Here is a 24,099-nt window from a genome sequence, read left to right on the forward strand (position 1 = left end):
ATTCGTATATTGGATCTTTATCTCCAGGGGTCAGACACTTACAGTCACACTTATATATTTATATAAAAAAGCAATAATCCTTTTGAGGCTCGAGCACCACGTTGCCTCTTATTTCAATTAGAGACGAATCGATCTTCAGTCTGATGTGTGAGCTGGACCTTACACAGGGAGCGGGTGAATAGAGGAGGAGGCAAGAACGGAGAGACAGAGCGAGAGAGAGACGTCAACACAAAATACTCTTACAATGACTCTAGCTTGCAATGCTGCATTATTAAAAGTATCTGATGAGAAGTCCTGGTCTGATGAACACTGGAAAACACCAAGAATGATAAACTGCAACTGGAAGTGCAATAGATGAGACAAAATTGGATCCAAATTTTTTAAAAAAAATTCTCGTTCACAAGATCGCGTTTCATTTGAAAACATGATGGACAAAATTGCTGACTTTTCTGAGAAGTATTGATCTCTCAGTGAGAAGACCAATACTGTGTTCCTTCACATGATGTTCTTAACCAACCATTAAATTAGAATTCCTCCCACTAAAGTACTGCTGGCAGAAAGGAAATGTATTTGCATCTACTTGCGTCTGTTAAAGCAATCAAGATCCATCATTGATAATAATCATAAAAAAGGGAGGGAAGTTGAGTTTAGCTGGTCTTAGCTGGTTTCTACAGGTCAGGATGGTCTGATTTGATGGTTTTAGGGGTTTTCAGCTGGCCAGAAGATATTTTCTTTTTCTTTTTTGCTGTTTCACATGATGATTGTTGTCAAAAATGTCAATAATGTTTATAGAATTACTGTTGGAAACATCTCATAAAACAAAAACTATAAATTTAAATAGGCGTAATGTTCCAAAGCTTCCCAAATAATGTAGTTCTAAAGTCTGAAAAATCTGATCTTGCCTTTAATTAGACATTCAATAGAAATTTCACATTCAATTTCAGCATTTGATCACATTCTTTTAATCCATCCTTCATAAAGCTCTCATAAACAATCGTACATAACAGATCCCATTAGGATTCTGACAGAAATCATGTACAGTATGTATTCCTATAGGATCTGACTTGACTGCCTGTCGCCGTCTGTGAAGCTGAACCCTTAGACAACCATTCACATCAAAGAGCAGATCAACACCCGCAGACAAGAGACGTAGAAGAATTAGAGATAAAATGTAAATGTACTTACATCATATATAGCGAAGAGGATCATAAGATGCGTCAGGCTGCTTGCAATCATCATCATCTAGAAGGTTTTCTGACTCTTGAACTTTCCTTACAGCCGTTCTGATCCCTGTGAAATCCTCAATGGGATTCGCTGAATTTCACAGGGGAAGCTGATCTTCCTGATTCCAGGCTTGTTCTGCGCTGTGAACACATGGTCACTCAGCTCCATCTGACACCGAGAGCCGCTCACACGAGGGAGGAACGCCTGTGAAGCTCGAGTCTACCAATCCAGCTGCAGACACACTTTATGACTTTCATTAATACAGTCATTCCTACAATGCAGCATATTTATCATATCAGTCATCACATAGAGGATAAAAGAGTTAACATTCACATTCACAGACGGAATGAGAATTCTTCAGCATTTATAATATAACGCACACACTCTAAAAATGCTTGGTTCAGGCTGTTGGGTCGTTGTATTGGGTTGAAAAAATGAAATGAGGTCATCCTTCATGTTTAATACACCAGTGTTTATTACCTGTCGGTCATCAGAAAACATAAGCTGTACAAAAAAAGACTTTACAACATGACCATAATCAACAAAGAATCAGCGAGACCACTTTGCAATGTACTAAACATTTCTGTGCAATATAAAAGAAATTAATATGATTTAATACTCATTCTTATTTACAAATGATACGAAACATTCATTTCACCAGCTGACGGCCAGGTGAAATGACTCTAATGTAGCAGCGTAAATAAATCAGGGGAAAACGAGGAAAGCTGACCAATAAAAAGCCTTCTCTATAACTACTATCTGAATGGAAGATATCAGCAGGATTCATAGACTAATACATCTTAGGAATATCATATTCACGCTGTTGTTTCGATATATAGAAATTTTCATGAATACTTACGATTTTATACACCATTTTCTTTTTCACTGCATTTTTAGGGGATAAAGTATAATTATGGATATATAAAATTTAATATTCTGCTGAACAATTAAACATCAAAACCGTTGCCGAATGATTTACTGTTTGATGGCTTTGTGTATTTTCTGCAAGTGTGAAGAGACAGCTCAAATTGTGACTGTATTTGTGATGCCATATTATACAATAAAATATATATCAGATCCCAGAAAAGTGCTACACATGTACAATAACCCCAGAAAGTATTTTCACATTTAAGTCACACTGAATGTATAGATGCATTAGATTACACACAATATCAAATCAAGCCAAATTTATTATAAATAAATATAAAGCCATTCCTGAATTTTTAATTACTTTTCACAGTCCTTTTAGATGCATCATAAATGCAATACAATAATTGGCCCATTTATAATCTATATTAAATATTAGGCTTCTATACGGGAAACCAAAATTCACAACTCTACATCTAATGCAATTACATTCAGACATTTTAAGTGTCCAAATACTTTGTAGGGCCACTGTACTTTGCATGTCCACTGTCCTGTGAGAATTGGCAACAATTAGGAACAAAACTCCCATATTTTTGAATCGATAATAAGGCAGAAACTATCGGTCTTCCCATGAGACCCATTGTCTTGACACGTACATCATTCATGTAAATATATACCAGACACTGAAAGTGGGGTATAAATCCCCCCATCAAAATCATAATACTGTCACAACCACTTTTCCCTAACAACTGTATATCGACCAATTATTATATGTTATAAAAATGCCTGAATGGAAAACTATAACAAAAAGTCTGTTGAGCAGAAAAGACACATCATACAGTAGAAACTATACAACGCACAAATGAGTGAAAATAAAAGGACGTTAGGTCTTTAAAGAGTCCCACTCTGAGATTTATTTTTACACTTTCTCAGTCATCCCGCTTCAGTGATGTGCTCCAGATTCATATTCTGTTGCCTTGCTTCAGAGACATTGTTCAATGGCGAATGCCTTCCTTGCTGCACTAATATAGTGCAAAATAACACCTGGAATCAGAGTGGGACTTCCAGGAGAACGTGATTCGTCTGGTTTTCACCTTCCATAGAAAGGCTGCATCTTCTGTGAGCAAATGTTGTCCATGACGTAAGTGATATCTGAAGTTCACAAGTGTTCTCTCTACTGTGTGTTTTGTACTGTATGTTTTGGCATTGTTTATTCAATAACTCCATCCAAAAACATGAATCCTCTCAGCTGGGAAGCACAAGTCGGAAGAAAGTTGTTCTGATAAGGTCCTAGAGAGACGTCCGACCAGTCGCAGAAGACCGCTTGACCGCAGTTGCATAATAGACAAATGCTTGTAAGGAACTGAATATAAACAAAGGCAGGATCTCACAGCATATGGAGATGTGTGTAAAGGCTCTTCCAGAACAAGAACGGGAAGTAAAAACAAAGTATGACGGTTTTCTTTTGCGGCTCTGGGATGTTTCTTCTTCCAAGTTGGATTCAAGCGATGAGGGTCCAGTATTTGTGACGGTTAGGTGTTCCTCATTTGGGGGAGTATTTAGGTGAATCTCAAAAAACATGCCTAAGTCATACTTTACCCCCAAAACATAAAAATGAAGCTTTAAATTTAGGTCTATTTTATTGACTTTATCAGATGACGCTGAATAATGGCACTATTGTCTTCTGTAGAGCTGCTTCACAGCAGAATTTAACTGGTTTCATAATGAATTAACTTTACACAGTGATTGAACTAAATTGAATCAGTTGAGTTGAATTGGTTATATTTGATGAAGTTTGCATCATTAATTCTGTTACTTTCTTGTTTATTACTGTGAAGCTGCTTTGAAACAAGTTCTATTAAGCGCTGTAAAAATAAATGTTGATAAGACTACAAAGGTTTTTTGCATTGTGACGATGTTTTCATAACAGTTAAGCACATTTACCCTAAATTCTTATTGCTGTAATGTAAAAACTCTCTTTTACTATACTTTTACTATAACTCTGTTTTACTGTTTCAATAAATAAGTATTAATATATCATGGTAATATTAGTTATATAGCCTTTGATTTTTGCTGATTTAAATGGATATTTTTAATAAGAACCGCTCCTGATAATACTCAGAATTACAAAAACACTTAAATCGCCCAGATGCATTACAGTAAAAAAAGAATTTAGGAACTAATGTGATTCATTGTCATGAATAATGCAATAATCGAAATTTCATAATATCACGATGCACACAATCTTAAATCAAAAATATCAATTCTTATTTGTTTTTTTCTTAAAATTTTGGGGTATAGTGTGACGCGGGCATGTTTGAGTGAGATTCACCCATTTTCAGAATGTCGATGTTATTTTCATGATGATAGTTCTCAGAGAAAGGCTACATGTCCGCATCACCATCGTACGCCAGGGTCAAGGGTTTCAGTCGGTTATTGTTTTGTCTTCGCTGAGGTTTCTTTGGCTTTTTGCTGAGGACAAAAGAATCAAAATTCTATAATAACAATATGCTTGGTTTAAGAATTACTTTAAGGCCACATACACACTGCAGCAACGTAATTCTCTTCAATATAAAAAATATATATATTTTTTTCTTTTTTTAAATCGCACCTCTGTTGACAGCAATTTACTAAAAATCCAGCAGCCATAAAATAAATAATTTAAACAATCACTATGTTGGGTTATTACGATATTTAGCAACTGTAATTTAGGCCATTCATTGCTGCAATGAAGCTTGTCTTTCTCAAAATCTTGCAGTGTGTACATTGCTTGTTTGAAAACACATGATATATTATATAAATACAGTATGCATATGCATTTTATGGCATATGTTACAAAAATGAAATCATGCAATGTGTAAAAAAACAATGATTGATGATGAAAAATCATGATGATGAGGGAAGATTCAGTAATGACTTATGATGAAATAGGTGCAAAACTATGTCAAGCGTCATTAAAGACCATACTGGCCAAATTAGTTTTCAGCGTTATTGCAACATATGATCATAAAAAATTCACTGTTCCAAAACCTAGTGAATTGCCCTAATAGGCATAACAGATGCTCCAAAAGGTAGGAAACATCATGTCGGAATACCTAATCTGAGCCTAAATTCTAAGGCAGAATCACATGTTTGCATCACAGAAAAGGCAATCCCAAAATGCATTATGACAAATCAGTGAAAATTTGATGATGGACAAAGTATAAATTATAAATAAACTTTTAATTAATTCAACACAGAATAGAAGTGTTAGAATAGAATTAACCCTATAAAGCCTACTGTATTATATTTGATACAGCTCACTAGGTTTTGCAACAGAGTTAGTTTCTTTATCTTTTTCTAAACCCTTAAACCACAGACAGGCAGCCTACCCGGGCAGCTCGGGGCACTGAGCATCAGAACATCAGAACAAGGCACAGACTGAGGCCGAGGCACTGGGCAGAGGGGGCTGAGATGATGTCAGGAGATCAGGAGGCTGTTCCTCCGGCCTTTAACTGGCTCGTGACTCTTGACTCGGCTGCTGGCACTCAGGGCAGGTGTACATCAGTTCATGGGCGTCTTGGCCCATCCATACCACCGTACCATTGGCAGAATCTGGCGTCTCGAGCGACCGCCGGATGGCACAGTAACTGCTGCTCATGATGGCGAAGGGAGGCATGGATGATGGGATGTGAGTAAAAGAAAAACACAAGCAAACGAATGCATGTAGTGAATGAGAAAATAAAATGAGCGATGACGAAGCAGATGGACAGTGGCGTCGCTCTTACCATGCGAGGTAAATCATTGACACTATAAACACCAGGAGGACAAAAGCTCCTGCCGCCACACCGTACACCCACGTCTTCAGTGTTCCATCTGAAGAGGAAAAGCGTTTATTTTTGAGCAAAATCAAAATGCAAAACTACATACAGAAATTGAAACTGAATATATACCTGGTCTAAAGGGTTGCAAGTACCACGTGCGTCCCACGCGGCCAGGCTGAACCGTGGCGGGCAGGGTGGGGTTGATGGCCCGGCTGGTCTTCACATCGGTTTTCTTGTCCCCTGCGGTGGGGATTTCGAGCACAGGGATGGGCGTACATTGCTCCAGCGTTCCCTCAGCCGTGAGGACCTCAGTGTAGCCCTCCTCGCACATACATACGCCCTCCTGCAGGGGGCAGCAACAGTACACCAATACTATCATGCTTCTCAGAGCTTGACCCAATTTACACCCAACAGAGTGCTGTAAGCACCAGTCCTAAAACCCACTTCACGTTCCATCTTCACAAATTCAGCAGTTTTTGGTTAAATGCTTGAAATAAGGTCTGTGGTTATATTCTCACGTTTTATTCTATGACATAAAATACACCAGTATCTTATGCATCATTTTCCTGTTATCCCTCTAAAGCTGCTTTAAACAATCTGTATTGTATAAAGCGCTGTATAAATAAAGGTTGACTAATATGCCATGTCTAAATGGGATTACAGAGGTTGTTGGGGCCATTAAAGGTCATCAAACTGAACTGGTAAACTCATCTACTTACTAGTCTGCTTTTACAGCCTCATTGTGTTTATAATCGTGCTCTGGCAAACTAAACTCAAACTTTCCAAACTGTAGATTTTAGGTAAAGACTGGAAGAGCTGTGGTTAGAAGTGGTGACGTTGAAGGCATCATTTATAGCGTAACTTTAGCTTTTCACCTCTGAAGATTAGATATTTAGGCTTCAAAATTAATAGGCTTATTGTGTTATTTGTGAATATTATCTTTATGAACAAAGCGTGTAAGAATCATACACTTTTGTTGGTCACAGAGCTTATTTCTGCAATGCTCCAAAGCCAAAGAGACAAAAAAAAAAAAAAAAAAAAAACGATTGGCTTTTTGACAAGGGAACCAGGGTCATGCTAACTTCTAGTTTGGGCCTACAAAACTATGTCATTCCTGCAGTAGTCTATTGACCAGGGAAATAATGTTATCGCCCATCCATAGAGGAAAGAGAACATTCACAAACTCCCCTTTTTTGAAATGGATTGTGGGTAAAATTATCCCAAATACCATGCACACAAAAATCAACTAGATATATCATATTATTTGTGCAGCCATCATTTGTACAACCTGTAAACTTAGTAAAAAATAAAAAAGATCATTGATCATGTTTCAGAAATCTAGATCAACTGCACCCCCAAAAAAACTAAAGTACAGTTTATGACTGATTTTCTGTTACGTCCATTATAATAATTACAGCTGGAGCAACCGTCGGCAGTTACAAACACCCAGGCTGAGAATTACAGTAATCCCACAATCCTCTTGTGTCTTACCTCTGAGCAGAATGACTGTGGTTTGTTACAAAGTGGATCACATGACTGGTCCGCCCCTGGCAGTAGCGCTGGAGGGCATCCACCTGGAAGAAATAACAGAGTACAGATCTTTTTCAAGCTTTTGACAAAAAAGTTGAGCTGAAAAAAAGTTTCTTACAGTTTTCTATTACATCACTTGCATGCAATACTGCATATATTATAACCACTTTAAGCCACCATGAAATCAAAATAGACAATTCTTATTTAACTCTGTGTACTTTGTGGTACTGTTGTATTTATTGTCCATATTATTGTTGTCTTTTTAGTCATCATGACTGTCTACTACTGTATATGTTTTACGAAAGAACTGTATTACATTCATATCCATTGCCATGTGATGTGTTAAAAATTATAAAGTTAAAAATGGCATTTTTGGGATACAGTATTCTAAGCAGTGTGCTCTTTGACAACTGTACACTAGTAGTTTAATCAGAAACTACAGAAAATGTGCATCTTGTGCACAGTACACATATTTCAAAGATGCTGGTATGATGTTCTGAACAGTCTGCTTAAAACAGCACTTTGCTACTTCTTTTATAATTATGCGTGCAGCTTTTATGAGCTCATTAATTCAGAAGCTACAATAATTTATTTGTCACACTGCAGGAACGTTGAAAATGACCAACAGTGAAGGCAAAAAGGCTTTTAAAAGTGGTGGAAAAACTGATAGGACCTATAATGATGTGCACATTGGGTTATGCATTTAATACATTTTAACTTGAAAACTTGATGTTGATTAAAAAAAGTCCAGAGACACATTATGCATCAACTAAACAAAGGTTCTCTGAAGGTTTGTATTGGTATCTGTCAACCCTCATTGGTTACTCATTCATGTGACTTAAAGAGACAGATGTAAAGTGGTGTTGTACAGCACCTGTGACGTTTATTCCATCTGAGCGTTGACACCAGATCAGCTGAGGACCGCCCATCCACTGGTACTCATAACACTCACCATCTACACGGAAATCAACAGAATAAATACACATACTGCAGTCGACACTTTTGGACAGTTGTAGAGAGACTCATTAAAGGTGTTGTCACGCTCACATCCTGTTAAAAGCACTAAAATGATTAACCCTATAAAGTCTACTGCATCTAGATGATCAAAACTTTGCAAGTATGATCAAGTAGTATCAAATATGATCCATCAGACCTTTGGGGAACGTTTATTAGTTCATCTCTCAGTCTTTGTATTATATGTTTTGACCCACACAATAAAAACTACAGAGCTTTGATCATAAAACTAAGCATTCAAATATAATTTTACCAAGACATTATTGGCAGATATAGTGATGTCTGTAGTGAGTTATATGCATTTTATTAAAATAGCCTGTTATACTGTTATTAATATCTCATTTGTTAGAAGCTATTTTATATGAAAATCTGTCCATATAAAAATCATATTTTTTGGGAAGTGTTTTTTTCCTCCTCGAGTGTGGGCTCCATATTCTCACTACATTGTACTATATGCCTGATGTATCAAATATGATACTCAACAAAAAAACACATGTACATTTTTTTTTTGTCTAAATAAACTGATTCATTTCAAAATGTTCAAATTTCTTACTATTACTTAATATGTCAGGCTTTAAAGGGGTTAAATTGTGAACCAGCTGAAAAAGACTAGAGCCAGATTCCCATTGTATTCACACTGTCCCTGGCCTTAATAGCCAGTCTGTTAGTTATGTTGGGTCTCAGTTCACCATTTCAATCACTGTTGTAACGAATCGAGCCATAGACATCTAACTGCATTTCATGTCAAATTCTTAAATGCATGTTAAATCAGGTGACGTGAAAGGTGTTTATTCTATGTGGAATGAAATCAAAGTAAAGCAGTGTCTTTAAGCCAATGAGAGAGGAGGAGCATGTCTCACTGGTGCAGGGGCGGGACTGCCACTCCTGGTCGGGACACTGAGCGATGTTTTCTGGTTCCTGCGCGATGACGGCACGTGAGCGGACCTGCACCGGAGTGAAGTCCAAACGCTGACCCTTCACACACACTCTCTGACACGGGCTCCAGTCGGACCACTCCATCAGATAACAGTCACCTGAACAGATGAGCAGGAGAGTTGCCTAAAGTAGATGTCCACAAACAAACTCAATACAACCTGATAACAGCAGAAGTGCTGGGGAAGCTGCGAAAACTATATTTTGCCATGCAACGATTCATTTACAGTTTTTCAAGAGCAATTTCATCTGAGGGGGAAAGCAATTTAAATTGAGGTGGATACCCCCCTCATCCCCCAACAATTACTTGTAATAATTTAGATACAATTATCAGGTTATATAGATTTAAAACACATGTTAACACAAAAACAATGTCAGCATCAAACCTGAACTAAAACTTTTATATTACATCAAATAAAACCAAAAAATATCTAGATTATAACTAAACTAAAAGCAATATTGCTGTACAACCATATATGGTCACACTTTAGATTAGGGTCCAATTCTCATTATTAACTACCTGTACGACTTTTGCCTGAATAAACTTACTTACAAAGTTACTTGTCAAAGTTACAAAGTTTAGATAGTGGGTAGGATTAAGTGATGTTAATGCAGAACAAGGCAATAATATGTGCTATATTCAAGTAGTAATAAACTTATTAGTTACAAAAAGAACAAAATATGCATGCTAATAAGCAACTAGCTAATAGTGAGAATTGGACCCTAAACTAAAGTGTTACCCTAATATTTATAAGAAAAAAAAAAACGAGTTAAATGGCAACACTATTGACTGATGAATCTATAATGAGTGAATTTATAAAAAACTAGTTATTCTAAACAGTTAGAGGCCGGGTTTGCATTTTTATGGGAATGGTTTTAAGATATTGTGATCATTTTTAATTGTTTTTTTAAATATTTATATCTATTTAATTCTATTTAAAGATCACATATAAATTAATTACTACAGATTGAACATGTTCTGATTTATATATTTATATATATATATATATATATATATATATATATATATATATAAAATGCATTATATATATAAATAAATTTTTTGCTAATATTTTGCTATAATGTACATTTATTTTAGTAAATTATATATTATATTCAATATACTAAGATGGCTTAAAAGGGTGTTTTTTCAAAAAAAACAAAAAAAAAAACAATTCTATAGTGTTGTCATGCTATGCTTGGCTTGCAGTTTTTTTTTTTTATATCACAGTATTATTTTTGATGTTGATGCATGCATGCAATGCATGCATCGACAGCACTCATAGATCACCAGTCCTGTGTGAACTTAGTCTGTTACCAGGGCAGGGTAAGGTGCAGGTCTCCTCCAGAACAATCATCTTATCTCCATCGACGGCCGGAACCAATCCAGCACAGAGATCTTCCTCTACAATGCTGCTCTTCCCATCGCTGGAGCCGTCTGATACGAAACACGACAGGTCCCGGAAACGCATGCCCACCCCGCACACCACCTCCTACAACACACAGAGGTTTGAGATGTGAGTGCTGCGCAGTCATAAACACTTCCTAAATCCAAAGATCAAAAGGAGGATTGAAACGGAGGAGGATCAGAGAGAATAACAGAAGAGAAGTCGAGGTTGACAGTTAGATTGGAAAACAAGGTGTTGGAAGAGTGAGGAGTTCCAGCGCGGGTTGTTAGCGCATTCAGAGTGTGTTGCGTTGGCCGATTGAGGTGTTTAGCTTAAACTATTGCTCCGTTGTACAATACGATTCAATAAATACTAAATTGTTTGAATTTCATGAGTCACAAAGGAGCTCAGCAGAAAAAAAGACAAAGAGGAACAGATTAGATTATAAACTTCAATTTGTTTCCACAAGCTTATTTTACACATATGAAAATGCTGAGGTATTTCAATTTTATTCAGCAATGAAACATTAAATAGTTCAAAAAGAACACTAAAGACATTTATACTGTTACAAAAGATTTCAATTTTAAATAAATGTTCTTTTGAACTGTCTATTCATTAAAGAATCCTGAAAAAAAAAGTATCACGGTTTCCAAAAAGATTTAGCAACATTGATAATAATAATACTTGTTTCTTAAGCAGCAAATCAGCATATTAGAATGATTTCTCAACGATCATGTGATCAAAATGCAGCTTTGCCATCACAGAAATATATATAAAAAAATTCATATATAAAAAAAGTTTGTTAAAGGCACAATATGTAAGATTTCTGGATTCAAATATCCCAAAAACACTAAAACAATGTTATTTTGTTGAGTTGTGTACTTACAATATCCCAAATGTTTCCAATAAATGTTTAAATATAGAGAAATCAGCTATTTTAACCAGTGTAACGGTCCACGTCATTGCGTTGCCTGTAAATGACTTCATATCCGCCTTACCCTCAATTTCCAGTGGAAACACCACAGACACTAATATATTATGCGTTTTATTAGACAGTTGTCTGGATACCTTTATCAACAGAAAACAAATCATTATTATATAGTTCAACACGGTTAGTCTTATTGTTGAATCTCTTGTTTTCTTGATTTACCGCGAGTAACATGTTTAATGTGTACCATTTAATGTGTTAATATGTACCATGCCTAGTGGCTAACATAGCATAATCATAAGTGCTTTATTTGTAATAACAGTAATACAGCATTTAATCCACCATAAATTATAAGAAGAGTTCAGATGCAAAAGCCTCTAAGTGCCGTCTGAAATTTTCTTCTAGAATGATAATTTTTATAAAGCTCGTATATTTAAGTTCAATAATTTCACTTAAGTGGCAATGCAAATTACCTATTAATTGTCATTTAAGTGAAATTACTGAACCTAAATATACGAGCTTTATAAAAATGATCATTTTAGAAGAAAATTTCAGATGGCACTTAGAGGCTTTTGCATCTGAACTCTTCATATATAAAAATTATTTGCATGTCATTAACACTCATCCAGCTTTTATTAATATATTCTAATATCAGTCTAGCTTACTGCAATGTGCAACAAGAGACTCATGTCAGCCACCTAGCTAACGAACATAGTAATGATATAACAACTTTCAACACACTCAAATGTATTTTAGTATGATTGTTTTGACCTAGTTAAATAGCTGTGTTACCCCACAATTTTAATAAGTCAGATAAAGTGACCTGTATGAGTAGTAATTCAGCTGTTTCATTAGAATGAAATAAAATAACGTGAATTTAAGCAATCAATAACTGTAGGAGACGTACGTTAAACAATTTTTAATTGTAACTTTAATCATAAAACATGCATAAATAACAAAGTGAAAGGAGTGGCAGTGGCCGACTGCGGCATATAAGCATAATTGAAACAGTAAGGTAAAATGCCCACGCTCTCTCTGCGTCATACAACAGTAACGTTAATAAAACTTTAATACATTAGCTCATCCATGAACATGATTTCTGCCTGAGTCCCATCAGATTGCTTTTCATCGGCTGTGGAGGTCAAGACGACAACTCCCATGATTCCATGCTCATTCACGGAGTCATCAAGCTACGCCTTTGTTATTGCTTTTAAAAAGCGACCTTAAGCGGCGAAACTTTAAATTGTAACAATATTTCACAATATTACCATTTTGACAGTAAATATATACAAATAAAAGCAGCCTTGGTGAGCATAAGCATAATAAAACATTTAAAAAATCTTACCGGCCCCAAACGTTTGAAAGGTAGGCTAGAGTACTTATAGTCGACTTCATAGACTGTACTGTTGTGCACCTAAGTGTGGATAGTTTGACATGTCTTTTGAAAACATTTCCAGTGACAAAAACTGAAAAACATGGATTGTGAAAAATAAACTTGACCTAGAACCTTCAAAAGTCCGAGTTCACCAAACTTGAACTTGAGCCGAAAGACTTCTTTTAATGTGTTTGCATTTCTGTTAGGAAGTTTCTTCTTGCAGTGCTAAAGTTCAAGTTTGACGAACTCTGATCTGTAAATTTACATTGAGCCATTCGATCTATAAGAGAATACAATGGAAAAAGATGAAATGAGAGACCTCAACACGGCACTCTGACCACGGGCCGTACTGCCATCTGTAGCAGGGTCGCACAGGACAGGGTTTCCACTGCTCCATCTGGGAAGAACACGGCCTGCCGTCCCCCTGAGACGCCTGAACCACCGCTCGCCTCCGCCACATCTTCCCTGAAGTATCGAGACACACGACAGAGAAATGAGTTTGAGCTTCGCTTCCACAGAGAACAAGATCATTTAAAGGAATAGTTCACCCCAAAAACGACTGTTCTGTATTAGAGTAAAAAATGGAACTTTTTTATGTATTTATCAATACTTAATAATGATATATTATAAGAGATTTTTTTATTACACTACTGTGCAAAGGTTTAAGGTCAGTAAGATATTTTGATGCTTTTGAAAAGTCACTTACCCAAGGCTGCATTTATTCATTTTAAAATGTGAAATATTATTGCAATTTAAAATAACTGTTTTCTATTGTAATATATTTTAAAATGTCATTTATTTTTGTGATGCAAAACTGAATTTTCAGCTTTATTACTCCAGTCTTCAGTCACATGACCCTTCAGAAATCATTCTAATATGCTGATTTGCTGCTCAAGAATGTTGAAGACAGTTGTGCTGCTTAATATTTTTCTGGGAACACAAAAAATGAAGAAGTGTTTCTGATCAATTGAAAGTTCAAAAGAACAGTGTTTATTTGAAGTAGAAAACTTTTGTAACATTTTAAATGTCTTTACTGTCACATTTGATCAATTTAATGCATCTTTGCTGAATAAAAGTATTTTCTTCCAAAAAATAAATGAATAAATAAATAAAACACTGACCCAAACTTTTGAACAGTAGTGTACATTATGACAATGAAATTAAAGTCAAAAACTTTTGCTTTTGGAATAAAATATGACCTGAACCTGTTTTTGACAGATTTCATGAGCTGCCCGCATATACAGATCTCTACATACACACGCACGCACGCACACACACACACACACACACACACACACACACACACACCCATCTTTCAGTTTCCAGCTCAAGACGCGGCTGTCTCAGATAACTCGCTAGCTCATCCCACACGTGTTTAGCATAAAACCTCGCACAATGCGCCGCCTTCTTTCTCGCTCTTCTTTCTCTACCTTATCTTGGAAGTGTTTGGCAGGCCGACTGTCATTTTCTGTCTACAGCTGCTTCCATCTTTTTTTCTCCTTTGAACAGTCCATCATTTAATCTCGTATTTCAGAGTTCTAGCTCCCTTCTCAAATGCTATCTTTTTGTTCTTTCTTTGCATGCACAGTTATACAGCCTACATGCATACCTAGTCACAAACAGTCGAGCATGACGCAAGCAAAGCCATTGCATTCGATTTCTCTATACTATGAAGTAACATTTCAGTCAGGAAATTTTCACGGTTTCCAAATGAGTGCGCAATATGCATATCATTGGGCTGAGACTAATATATTGTCCACTATTATTCAAAAGGTATTGGTAGGATTTTTTTTTTATAACAATTTAATACTCTTATTCAGTAAGGGTGCATTAAACTAATCAAAATGTTAAAATTTCTATTTCAAATAAATGCTGTTCTTTTGAACTTCCTTTTCATCAAAGAATCCTGAAAATGCATCACAGTTTCCACAAAAATATTAAGAATTAGAACTGTTTTAAACATTGTTAATAATAAGAAATGTTTAAATAAGAATGATTTATGAAATTCAGAAATTCAGCTATGGTTTAAATTGCATTATAAAAACAGTTATTGTAATAATATTTCACAATATAACAGTTTTTTACTGTTGTTTTTTTTTAAATAAAATTAACTGACCGCAAACTTTTGAATGGTATTGTATGACATCAATTAAAAACACATTTAATGCAGCAGTAAATAGTCATGCATTTGTCTATTTTTTGTCTTTACCTTCAAGGCCACAGGTCTGGGAACAGTCTGACCACACCGACCAATCAGAGAGCTGGCAGTTGATTGGACACTCCACTGTGCAGGAAGCATTCATCTGCCATTTCTTCTCTAAGCGCAGCTGTGGAAGAAAATAAGACAGACTGTTTCTTTAGCATTCATAAAAAAGGTCACCTCTCATTCCAACAGAGAAACATCTGAGAAGCAGAAGACTTCATCAAAAGTGCCCATTCTCTATGTTTAATCACACTTCTGTTAAAAGTAGAAACAAATGAGATATTAAAGAGGTCTCAGATCTCATTTGTGTTTTTTTCTTTACTATGGGTATGTGTGTTTTACACTTGAGAAGTTTTAACCCTGATACAAAGTGGGCTGGTTGAAAACTGGGTTACAGGGTTAATATGCTGTGCATATGAATTATCGCCCACAGGGTCCAATTAAAGTGACCAGAGCTGTCAGATTTTAACTGATCTTTTGCCATCGCTTTTCACATTAACCTACAATTTAAAATGGCACAAAATAACCTTGTTTCTTTTCCATTGGCTCATCACATCATCATATTCTGCAAGAGTAGATTTAGGAACTGTCTCATTTTTAGTGGAATTTGCTTAGGCTTACATCTGAGGAATACACTATCGTTTCAATATTTGGGGTCTTTTTTAAATAAATGAATACTTTTCTTCAACAAGGATGCATTAAATGAATCAAGTGACAGTAAAGACATTTATAATGTTACAAAACATTTCTATTACAAATAAATGTTTCCACAACTACATTAAGCTAACTGTTTTCAACATTGATAATAAGAAATGTTTCTTGAGCAGCAAATCAGCATATTAGAATGATTTTTGAAGGATCATGTGGACACTGAAGACTGGAGTAATGATGCTGAAAATTCAGCTTCGCATCACAGGGATAAATTGCATTTCAAAAAATATTTAAATAGAAACCAGTTATTTTAAATTGTAATAATATTTCATATGTTTTACTGTATTTTTGACACACACACACGCGCACACACACACACGTGCACACACACACTTTAAATATAACATTAGACACACTTTGAGTGTCATGAGAATGGCAAAGCTGCGCTGATGCAGCATTTAATATTCACAGAATCACAGCGTGAATCCCACGAAATAATTGAACACTATTTCCACCTGGAAAAGAAGCTCTAGTTATATTTTCTAGGTCCTGAATATACACAAGGTTAAAATGTCTGTAAACAAATGCACAAACCTTTTCGCAGTACTTCAAGTCAACAGATTTGCCATCACTTCTAACACAGTCCAGCATCCTCGTCTTGAGACCGATTCCACACACAGCGTTGGCACTTAATTGGCATGTGCTCCAGTCTAAGGGAACACACACAGATATCAGCCTGCGGGTTCTCATTAAACTACATGTCTAGGTCAGAGGTTGCTTGAGTCCTCCAGAGCGGATGGTTTGAGGACACAGTTTCATCTCTATAAACTGAAACTACCACAGCGCTTCGCTTTGACGCTCTAGGAGGGCAATTGTGAGCAGATGGAGGAAGCAGTTCCAGTAATGATCCAAACTCTTGAATGACTCATTCATGTGACTCAAATCAATAAGAGAATAGTGCTTTGTGGGTAATAACCAGACAAGGAGGACTCAAAAACTGAAGGTAGCCACAGTGCAGGACATTTTTTTAAAGTCAACAAGAATTGTATTGCAGTACTGTGATGCACTTCAGAGAAAGACAGGATACAATATATGAGAAAAAAATATAGAGTTTTTCCATTATGCATTCAACGGATCATGGCAAACCAAAATGACTTAAAGGTAAAGTGTGTTTTTATATTCAGGCTTAGCAGAAGGGATGTGTTGGGTTGCATGATTAAGCTAAATAAACTGAGATCGCAATATGGCTTAGTACGATTAACAAATAACAAAGGCTGTGATTTAAATAAAGAAATGAGAGTCAAGTGTGGCACTGTGTTCTTACACGTGAGCAGCTTATTATCCGCTGGCTCGATTCACAGTAAATGCTGCTTTACACAAACTCCATCGCTACATCTGCTCGAGTTTAGGTTTCTTTAACGTGCTTTTGGGAACACAACATGCACCAACCATCTTCCCATACTTGTAATGAGAAGTGATTATAAACTGTCTGTTGTAAACAAAAGAGAAGCTTTTGGTTTAACGTTTGAAAATTAAGAATTTAAGACAGCCATTAATATTAGTATTGTAATTTTACAGTTTTAAAATTAAACTATTATATTTGAATAAATAGTCTATTTTTTATATTACAGTGAAATATTAAAATAGTAAAATTTCTTATTTTGTTTTTGGTAGGGCTGTCAAAATTAACATGTTAACAAGTGTGACAAATTTTTTCAGTTTAACACATTAAAAATATTTAAAACAATAACGCAGCATTCGTTTTTCCCATCATCCTTTGGTTAGTGTAACAATATATGATCAAGCTCTTATTCCTGCAAATGCAAGTAAAAATCTGAACCAGTCTGAAAAAACTGAGCCATTATATATATTGAAGGACCGAGCTAAATGTGACTTTTTGTAATGGGCTTGTATGTGAAGATTGTTTTAAGTTCCCTTAATTAAAAGTTGTTATATTTTTTTAAAGTTTATTTTTTAATATTTTTTAAATAAATGTTAAAATTGATAGATTTCAATTATAATGTAATGCTGAACGCAGATAATTAATGGCTAAAATTGAGAAAAAAAAATCAATTTCATAGAGACATCAGTAGCAGTATTGGTATCGGTGATACTGGCCTTCAAATATTTAATATGTAGGCTATAGTCTTTATGTTGTTTCTACATTCATTTGGAGATTAAATGCGAAATTATTACAATATAAAAATATATAAAAAAAACTTTAATGTTAGTTGCGATTAATTACATAAAAAGTGTGATTAAGTTTTTTTAATCGATTGACAGCACTAGTTTTTAGTAAAAAAAAAATTATTTAGTAAAAATAACAATTACATTAATAATTCTTATTATTTTATATGGCCAAAATGTACAGCACTACAAACAAGCACAGCAAACCGCAATATTTCTCAGAAGAATCCCAATTAGGTTTTTTCCACAAATCATTCAGCCATAGTTGGGAAAGCTGTCATTTTGTACACTCACCGGTGATGTTGTAACTGTAGTGAAAGCAGTTGCGGTTCAGGAGGCAGGGCTCGGTCTGCATGCTAACCGGACAGTCCTCTCCTTCTTTAGGCAGACGGAGGGCAAACGCCGTCCTCTCTCGATCTCCTCTTCCAGAACACGGCTTTAAGAGGCCGATAAAACAGGGTTGTCTTTTACACACTGCAGTTCATTCACTTTAGTGAGCTCATAATTCTCTCATATTTCTCCTCAAGCTGTTCATTTACTGTTTAACAAGTGCATCTTAATGACCTGCTTTGATTTTTTATGCCTCAGTGTCTGCTGGCTCTCACTGAGGTCATTTAATCTGAGGATAAAATTATATCCCTGTTGGCATAACCCAAAAATGGTATTGCACAGATGTTTCTTAGGAGATTTAAGAAATTTCTCAGTTATGTTTCATCAAGGCATGAACTTAGACATGTCTCAGATGCTTATGATAATTAAAATTGACACAAAACAGTTTTACACTAAAACTATACATTTTTTGGAATTGAAATAAAGGTGAAATATAAAATATCTTTATAATATATAAATGTATATATATAAAAGATGAAAAACTTCAACGAATACCAGACAAAAGTACACAATAAAAATACTAAAACTAAAATGAAAAACTGAAAATAGAAAAGTAAAACCTAATTCAAAGAATCAATAATTACTATAATAGTATATAAATAATATTAGAATAACACTGGTTGTCATACAGGAAGAGCAAAATTACTCTGTATATCAGCTAAGTTCATTTGTTCTGAGAAATGTTCGAGCTCATTTTGAGATTTCTGACTTTTGATTTTCAGACTTTGAGACATTGCTGAGACCTCCTCTAAAAACGTGACGTTACTAGGGTTTTTAAAGGAGAAATAGGAGACTTGAGCAAAAAAATGTTTCCTTTCACTATCCGGGAGAAGAACTGAGATTTTACAGTGATCAAATCAGTGCCTATCTGCAACCCTCCCTAGGGTTTAAATGGATTAGCGATAATCCTGACCACGTCACATGGGGTCCAGGGACTCCAGTCGGACAGCACACAGTCCTCCGGGCAGGGCAGTCGGCTCTCCCTCGTGCCCTGAGGCATCTCCTCTGGATCACACAGATAGTCTTCCACCCCATCACTGGGACCGTCCACTGTGTTCAACATACACCTGCAAGACCATCAAAGATGAGCACAGTATGATCAGGGTATTGTGGATGGAGTAACAGTATAATAAATAGGAGGAAAAGGCATCTCACCTGACTCTTCTTGTCTGCACGCCCTCGCCACAGTTCTCCTTCAGATCCACGTTACTTACTTTCCACACGCTCCAGGGTTCAGCTACCCAAATATACTGACTGCAGTCACTGACGCACGGGACCACCTCATAGACCTGAAACATGAGCCCACCAACCACTCATAACAGCATCAATCCCACTAAACTAATCACATCAACTATTCTAACTGAGCTCGGATTTTAACACCAGGAACTTTTCATAAAAAGCAGTACAAAATCTGATCTGTGTGAAAAAGTAATGTTCAGTGCAAGGTCAAACTAAATATTATCTGAGCGGTTTTATTTTCTATTTAATATAAATGTATTAAAATGAATATGGATAATTAATATGAATAGGGACAAACGCAGTTTAAAGGCCTGATTTCTGTGATTAAATTTTTTTCTAGAAAAAAACACAATAAAATAAAAAATAAAATTGAATAAACAAAAATACATCAAATAAAATGTATTTAAATAAATAAAAATAAAACACCAGACTATTAAATTAAAAATATTGTAATTAACAAATAAATAAATACACATTAAAGGTGCATTGCGCAACATTTCATGTTAAAAATATCTGTTTTTCTAACCCATACATGCTTAAACAATTGCCTGATGGGCTGAATGAGCCCTTCTCTGATCACTGCGATTGCCTCTATAATCCTGTACAGTAAAATAAATAAGAGGGATTCGGGTCGGAATTTGAGACTGGGTGTGACGTCATGCGCATTCAGTTGCAGTGTGGGCATAGTTCTGCAAAAATTTAGAGACTTGCGCAATGCACATTTAATGAAATCAAAATTAAATGCAGAAAATTTATTATTTTAAATAAATATATAAATACATACATACATAAATAACCCACCACAATATGAATTTATCAGATTATGTCAGAATAATAACACTGTTTTGAGTGTGCCAGTTATATCTCTAAGGTGAGACATCTGTAATGTTTTAAAAATAGCAATTGCACACCAAAGTGAACCCTATTTTTTTCTCCATTAGGTCACCTGATGGAGTTTTTCGGTTCCTTGCCACTGTTGCCTTTGGCTTGCTCAGTTGGGGATATTTGGGGATATTTAATTGAATTAATCAATCAACGATACTATTGATCAGCATTACCAAACGTAGACGTTCCACTAGAAACAAACATTGATGTATTGTTCTAATTTATTACTGTGAAGCTGCTTTGATACAACCTGTGTTGTGAAAAGCGCTATATAAATAAACTTGACTTGACTTGACTATTCATGGAAAAACACAACAATTAAAAACCAACTCTGAAAGAAATTCCAATGAAGAGAAGGAAGTGTTTTTACCTGTGCCTGTGGCCGAGCAGCATTATTGGAGAGTTAGAGAAAAATGTCATTAGAACATCTGCATCTAGAGACCAAAGCACCATAAAACATCATGCTCAGTTAAGATTGCACTTGCTTATTTGTTCTTTTTAAGAAACAGCATTGCCCAAACTAAACATAAAAAACACAGTTAGCAAGACCGAAAATAAATGGGTTCAATTCTGATTTCACAGTGACAAAGTACATGTAGAAGATCATGTAAAACGACATGACCTTTAACCAACCTGATAATCTGTTTATTAATAAAAGGAGAGTATTAAATCTCATTAAATTATACGGAATCCAAATATATACAGTATATTTGTCAGGAGAAACATCTCAAAAAGGCTTTGATGTTGTGTGATCTATTTCTAGCAAATCTCAGTAAAAAAATTCAGATGAAAGGCAAGTATTTTTGAATAATTTGAGATTCACTTGTGAACCTTTTTGCATCTTAAGCGTGTAATTTTCAGCCAAAAATTCTAGAAGTTGAGGGAAACTTTTGAACTATGCTCCAGTCAACTGCCTATGTAGGCAGTATTTTAAGATATCATAGGTGCGCTCCTATGCCTTAAGGGATGAATAATCAGCATGCCTGCCTGCTAAGATACCTTCTTTTGGCCAAATTGTAAGGCAGCACTTCACGTGTCCTTTTACAATCCCATAATGCATTTCAATACACACTTTATCTAAGCAACATCCATCCAAAATGGGGTGAAAAGGCAAGATAAATGATTTTAAGTACACTTACAATTTATTCAATATCAAAAATGTAGCAATACAATTGTTTAATCCAAGTAAAAATGTACTATTGAACATAACATTTGAATTGGTAGAGTATTGCTTTATGTTAGCAAAATACTAACACCGAAATCTATTGTAATTGCGAGCAGTGTTGGGTGTAACGCATTACAAGTAATGTGAGTAATGTAATCAGATTACTTTTAAGTTCAAGTAACAAGTAATGCATTACTTTTAAATTTACAACAAAATATCAGAGTTACTTTTTTAAATGAGCAACACAAGTTACTTTATTTTCCCATTATTGACTGACAAGTAACCGTTACTTTTTTTAGGGAGTAACGCAATACTTTTAACTTTTGATTGTGAGATTGTAATGCGTAACTGTAATTGTATTGAACTATTTGTACTGTATGTGTAGGCCGCTCACTCGGTGTTGGAGCAGAAAAAACAAGGTACTCATTGTATAAGACATAAAACAACGTGCTTTACAATTCTTTCCTCCATGCATAAGGAAGGGTGACGTTTACCTGGTTAAGGTGGTCCAGTTTTGGGCAGGGTCTTCCTCCATTGTAAGGCTTTTCTCTGAGCCATTTTGAGCGAACTTTGACCCCACTGCCACAGGATTTGCTGCAGCGCGACCAGTTGGACCATTCGCTGAGTTTACAATCAGAAGGGCAAGGGACCATGCAGGCCTCCTCTATATACCCTGAAAAAAAAAAACAGCATGCATGGTCAAAACTTACAGTATCTCAAAAAAAAAAAAATTTATAATGGTCTCTTCCAGTTTTTCTTCCCAACTAATGATGCCTATAAATAACTATCAAGAAAGCATGCAAAACAAACCACCATCAGATGCTGGGTTTTAACTGGATTTTCCTGCAGGGCAATAACAAGTTTAACAGGCTTGCTGATTGAACGTGCCGTTTTGAAGAGGTTTAAATCTTGATTAAAAATGAAAAGCAAGCTTGTACCTTGCAGAAAACATTATGAGGTGCATAAAAAGTTCAAAAGCAATTGGTATAAATAGGCATGTTTTGAGATGCAGTATTTTTTGTGGAGAGTTTGCTGCAGGGTCAGAGAAATGTAATATGCTTATACATTTTTATTATTACTGCTGTTTGCTCGAGCCGTGTGAACTGCCTACTCATTTGGCTCAAGAGGATCAGCCTTTCCCAAGTACATACTGCAGGCCTCACACACACAAACACACACACACACACACACACACACACACACACACACACACACACACACACACACACACACACACACACACACACACACACACACACACACACACACACACACACACACACACACACACACACACACACACACACACACACACACACACACACACACACATGTCCCTGAACACCATATCCTTCACAGAAGCCTTTTAAGAGCAGCCAACACTTGGCTAAGAACAAAGTCAAATGTAGAAATTGCTGCTTCCAAAATACTGTGGTAAATAATACATTATAAAACCGATGGTTCTGGAAGCTGATTGGTCAGTACAGCGTACCAGTTATTCACAACACACACACGCGATGAAAACAGCTATGATGTCAAACATATGTTCACCATATCAATGCACAACACACACTGAGATTATTAGCCTCAGCTCACATGATGTGCTGAATCTTTAAGCACAGGGTTAAAGGGATAGTTCACCTAGAAATGTAAATTCTCTCATATCTCATTCCAAACCCATTTCACTTTTGTTCATCTTCAGAACACAAATAAAGATCTTTTTGATGAAATCTAGAGCTTTCTGTCCCTCCAACTACCACTTTGACTCTTCAGAAAGTTCATAAAGAGATCGTAAAACGAATCCATATGAATTGAGCGGTTTAGCCCAAATTTTTTGAAGAGACTCGATCGCTTTGTATGATGAACGAAAGTCTTACAGGTTTGGAACGACATGCGGGTGAGTAATTAATGACAGTTTCCATTTTTGGGTGAACTAACCCTTTAAGTTGTTTGCTTTTTTGCAGCAAACAGGTCATTTTGTCGCTTGCCAGTTGCCACCCATCACCCATCCAAAATAATTGAATTTTTCCCCTCAGGTGTTGAGTGTGGTGTGTGTAACACTGACAATGCTTAACACTGCTTGTTTTGATACGAAAATCAAAGAAAAACTCTGACTGACGGTTTTCAACCTTGTATTTGTTTCCTAAAGCAACCAACTGGCCAGTTTTATTTGTTTTATTCCTTGCCCAAACCAATATTACAAGCATTTGGCACTTGGTGAGTGTTCTTTTTTGGACTCTGCATGCAACTACTAATGATGGAATCCGTATAATGATTCAGACCAATTTAATGAGGAGACTCAATGTTAGAAAAGTAT

General features: G+C 35.8%; 1 protein-coding gene across 1 annotated transcript in view; it reads right to left on the reverse strand.

Moving 5' to 3' along the window:
- Positions 1-4,355: 4,355 nt before the first annotated feature.
- thsd7ab (thrombospondin, type I, domain containing 7Ab) overlaps positions 4,356-24,099 on the reverse strand; it is a 111,385-nt gene continuing 91,641 nt past the window's right edge. Inside the window, exons 15-28 of the mRNA XM_081389132.1 lie at positions 22,271-22,455; positions 19,649-19,782; positions 19,407-19,560; positions 18,398-18,539; positions 16,511-16,626; positions 15,272-15,389; positions 13,382-13,527; positions 10,690-10,864; positions 9,299-9,472; positions 8,299-8,379; positions 7,386-7,468; positions 6,024-6,237; positions 5,859-5,946; positions 4,356-4,563 (exon numbers count right to left, since the gene is read on the reverse strand). Coding sequence (XP_081245258.1) covers positions 4,476-4,563; positions 5,859-5,946; positions 6,024-6,237; positions 7,386-7,468; positions 8,299-8,379; positions 9,299-9,472; positions 10,690-10,864; positions 13,382-13,527; positions 15,272-15,389; positions 16,511-16,626; positions 18,398-18,539; positions 19,407-19,560; positions 19,649-19,782; positions 22,271-22,455 — 1,898 coding nt within the window. The 3' untranslated portion in view covers positions 4,356-4,475. The remainder of the gene's footprint in view (positions 4,564-5,858; positions 5,947-6,023; positions 6,238-7,385; positions 7,469-8,298; positions 8,380-9,298; positions 9,473-10,689; positions 10,865-13,381; positions 13,528-15,271; positions 15,390-16,510; positions 16,627-18,397; positions 18,540-19,406; positions 19,561-19,648; positions 19,783-22,270; positions 22,456-24,099) is intronic.

This window comes from Scardinius erythrophthalmus, assembly GCF_964197995.2.
Source record: "Scardinius erythrophthalmus genome assembly, chromosome: 16".
Lineage (NCBI taxonomy): Eukaryota > Metazoa > Chordata > Actinopteri > Cypriniformes > Leuciscidae > Scardinius > Scardinius erythrophthalmus.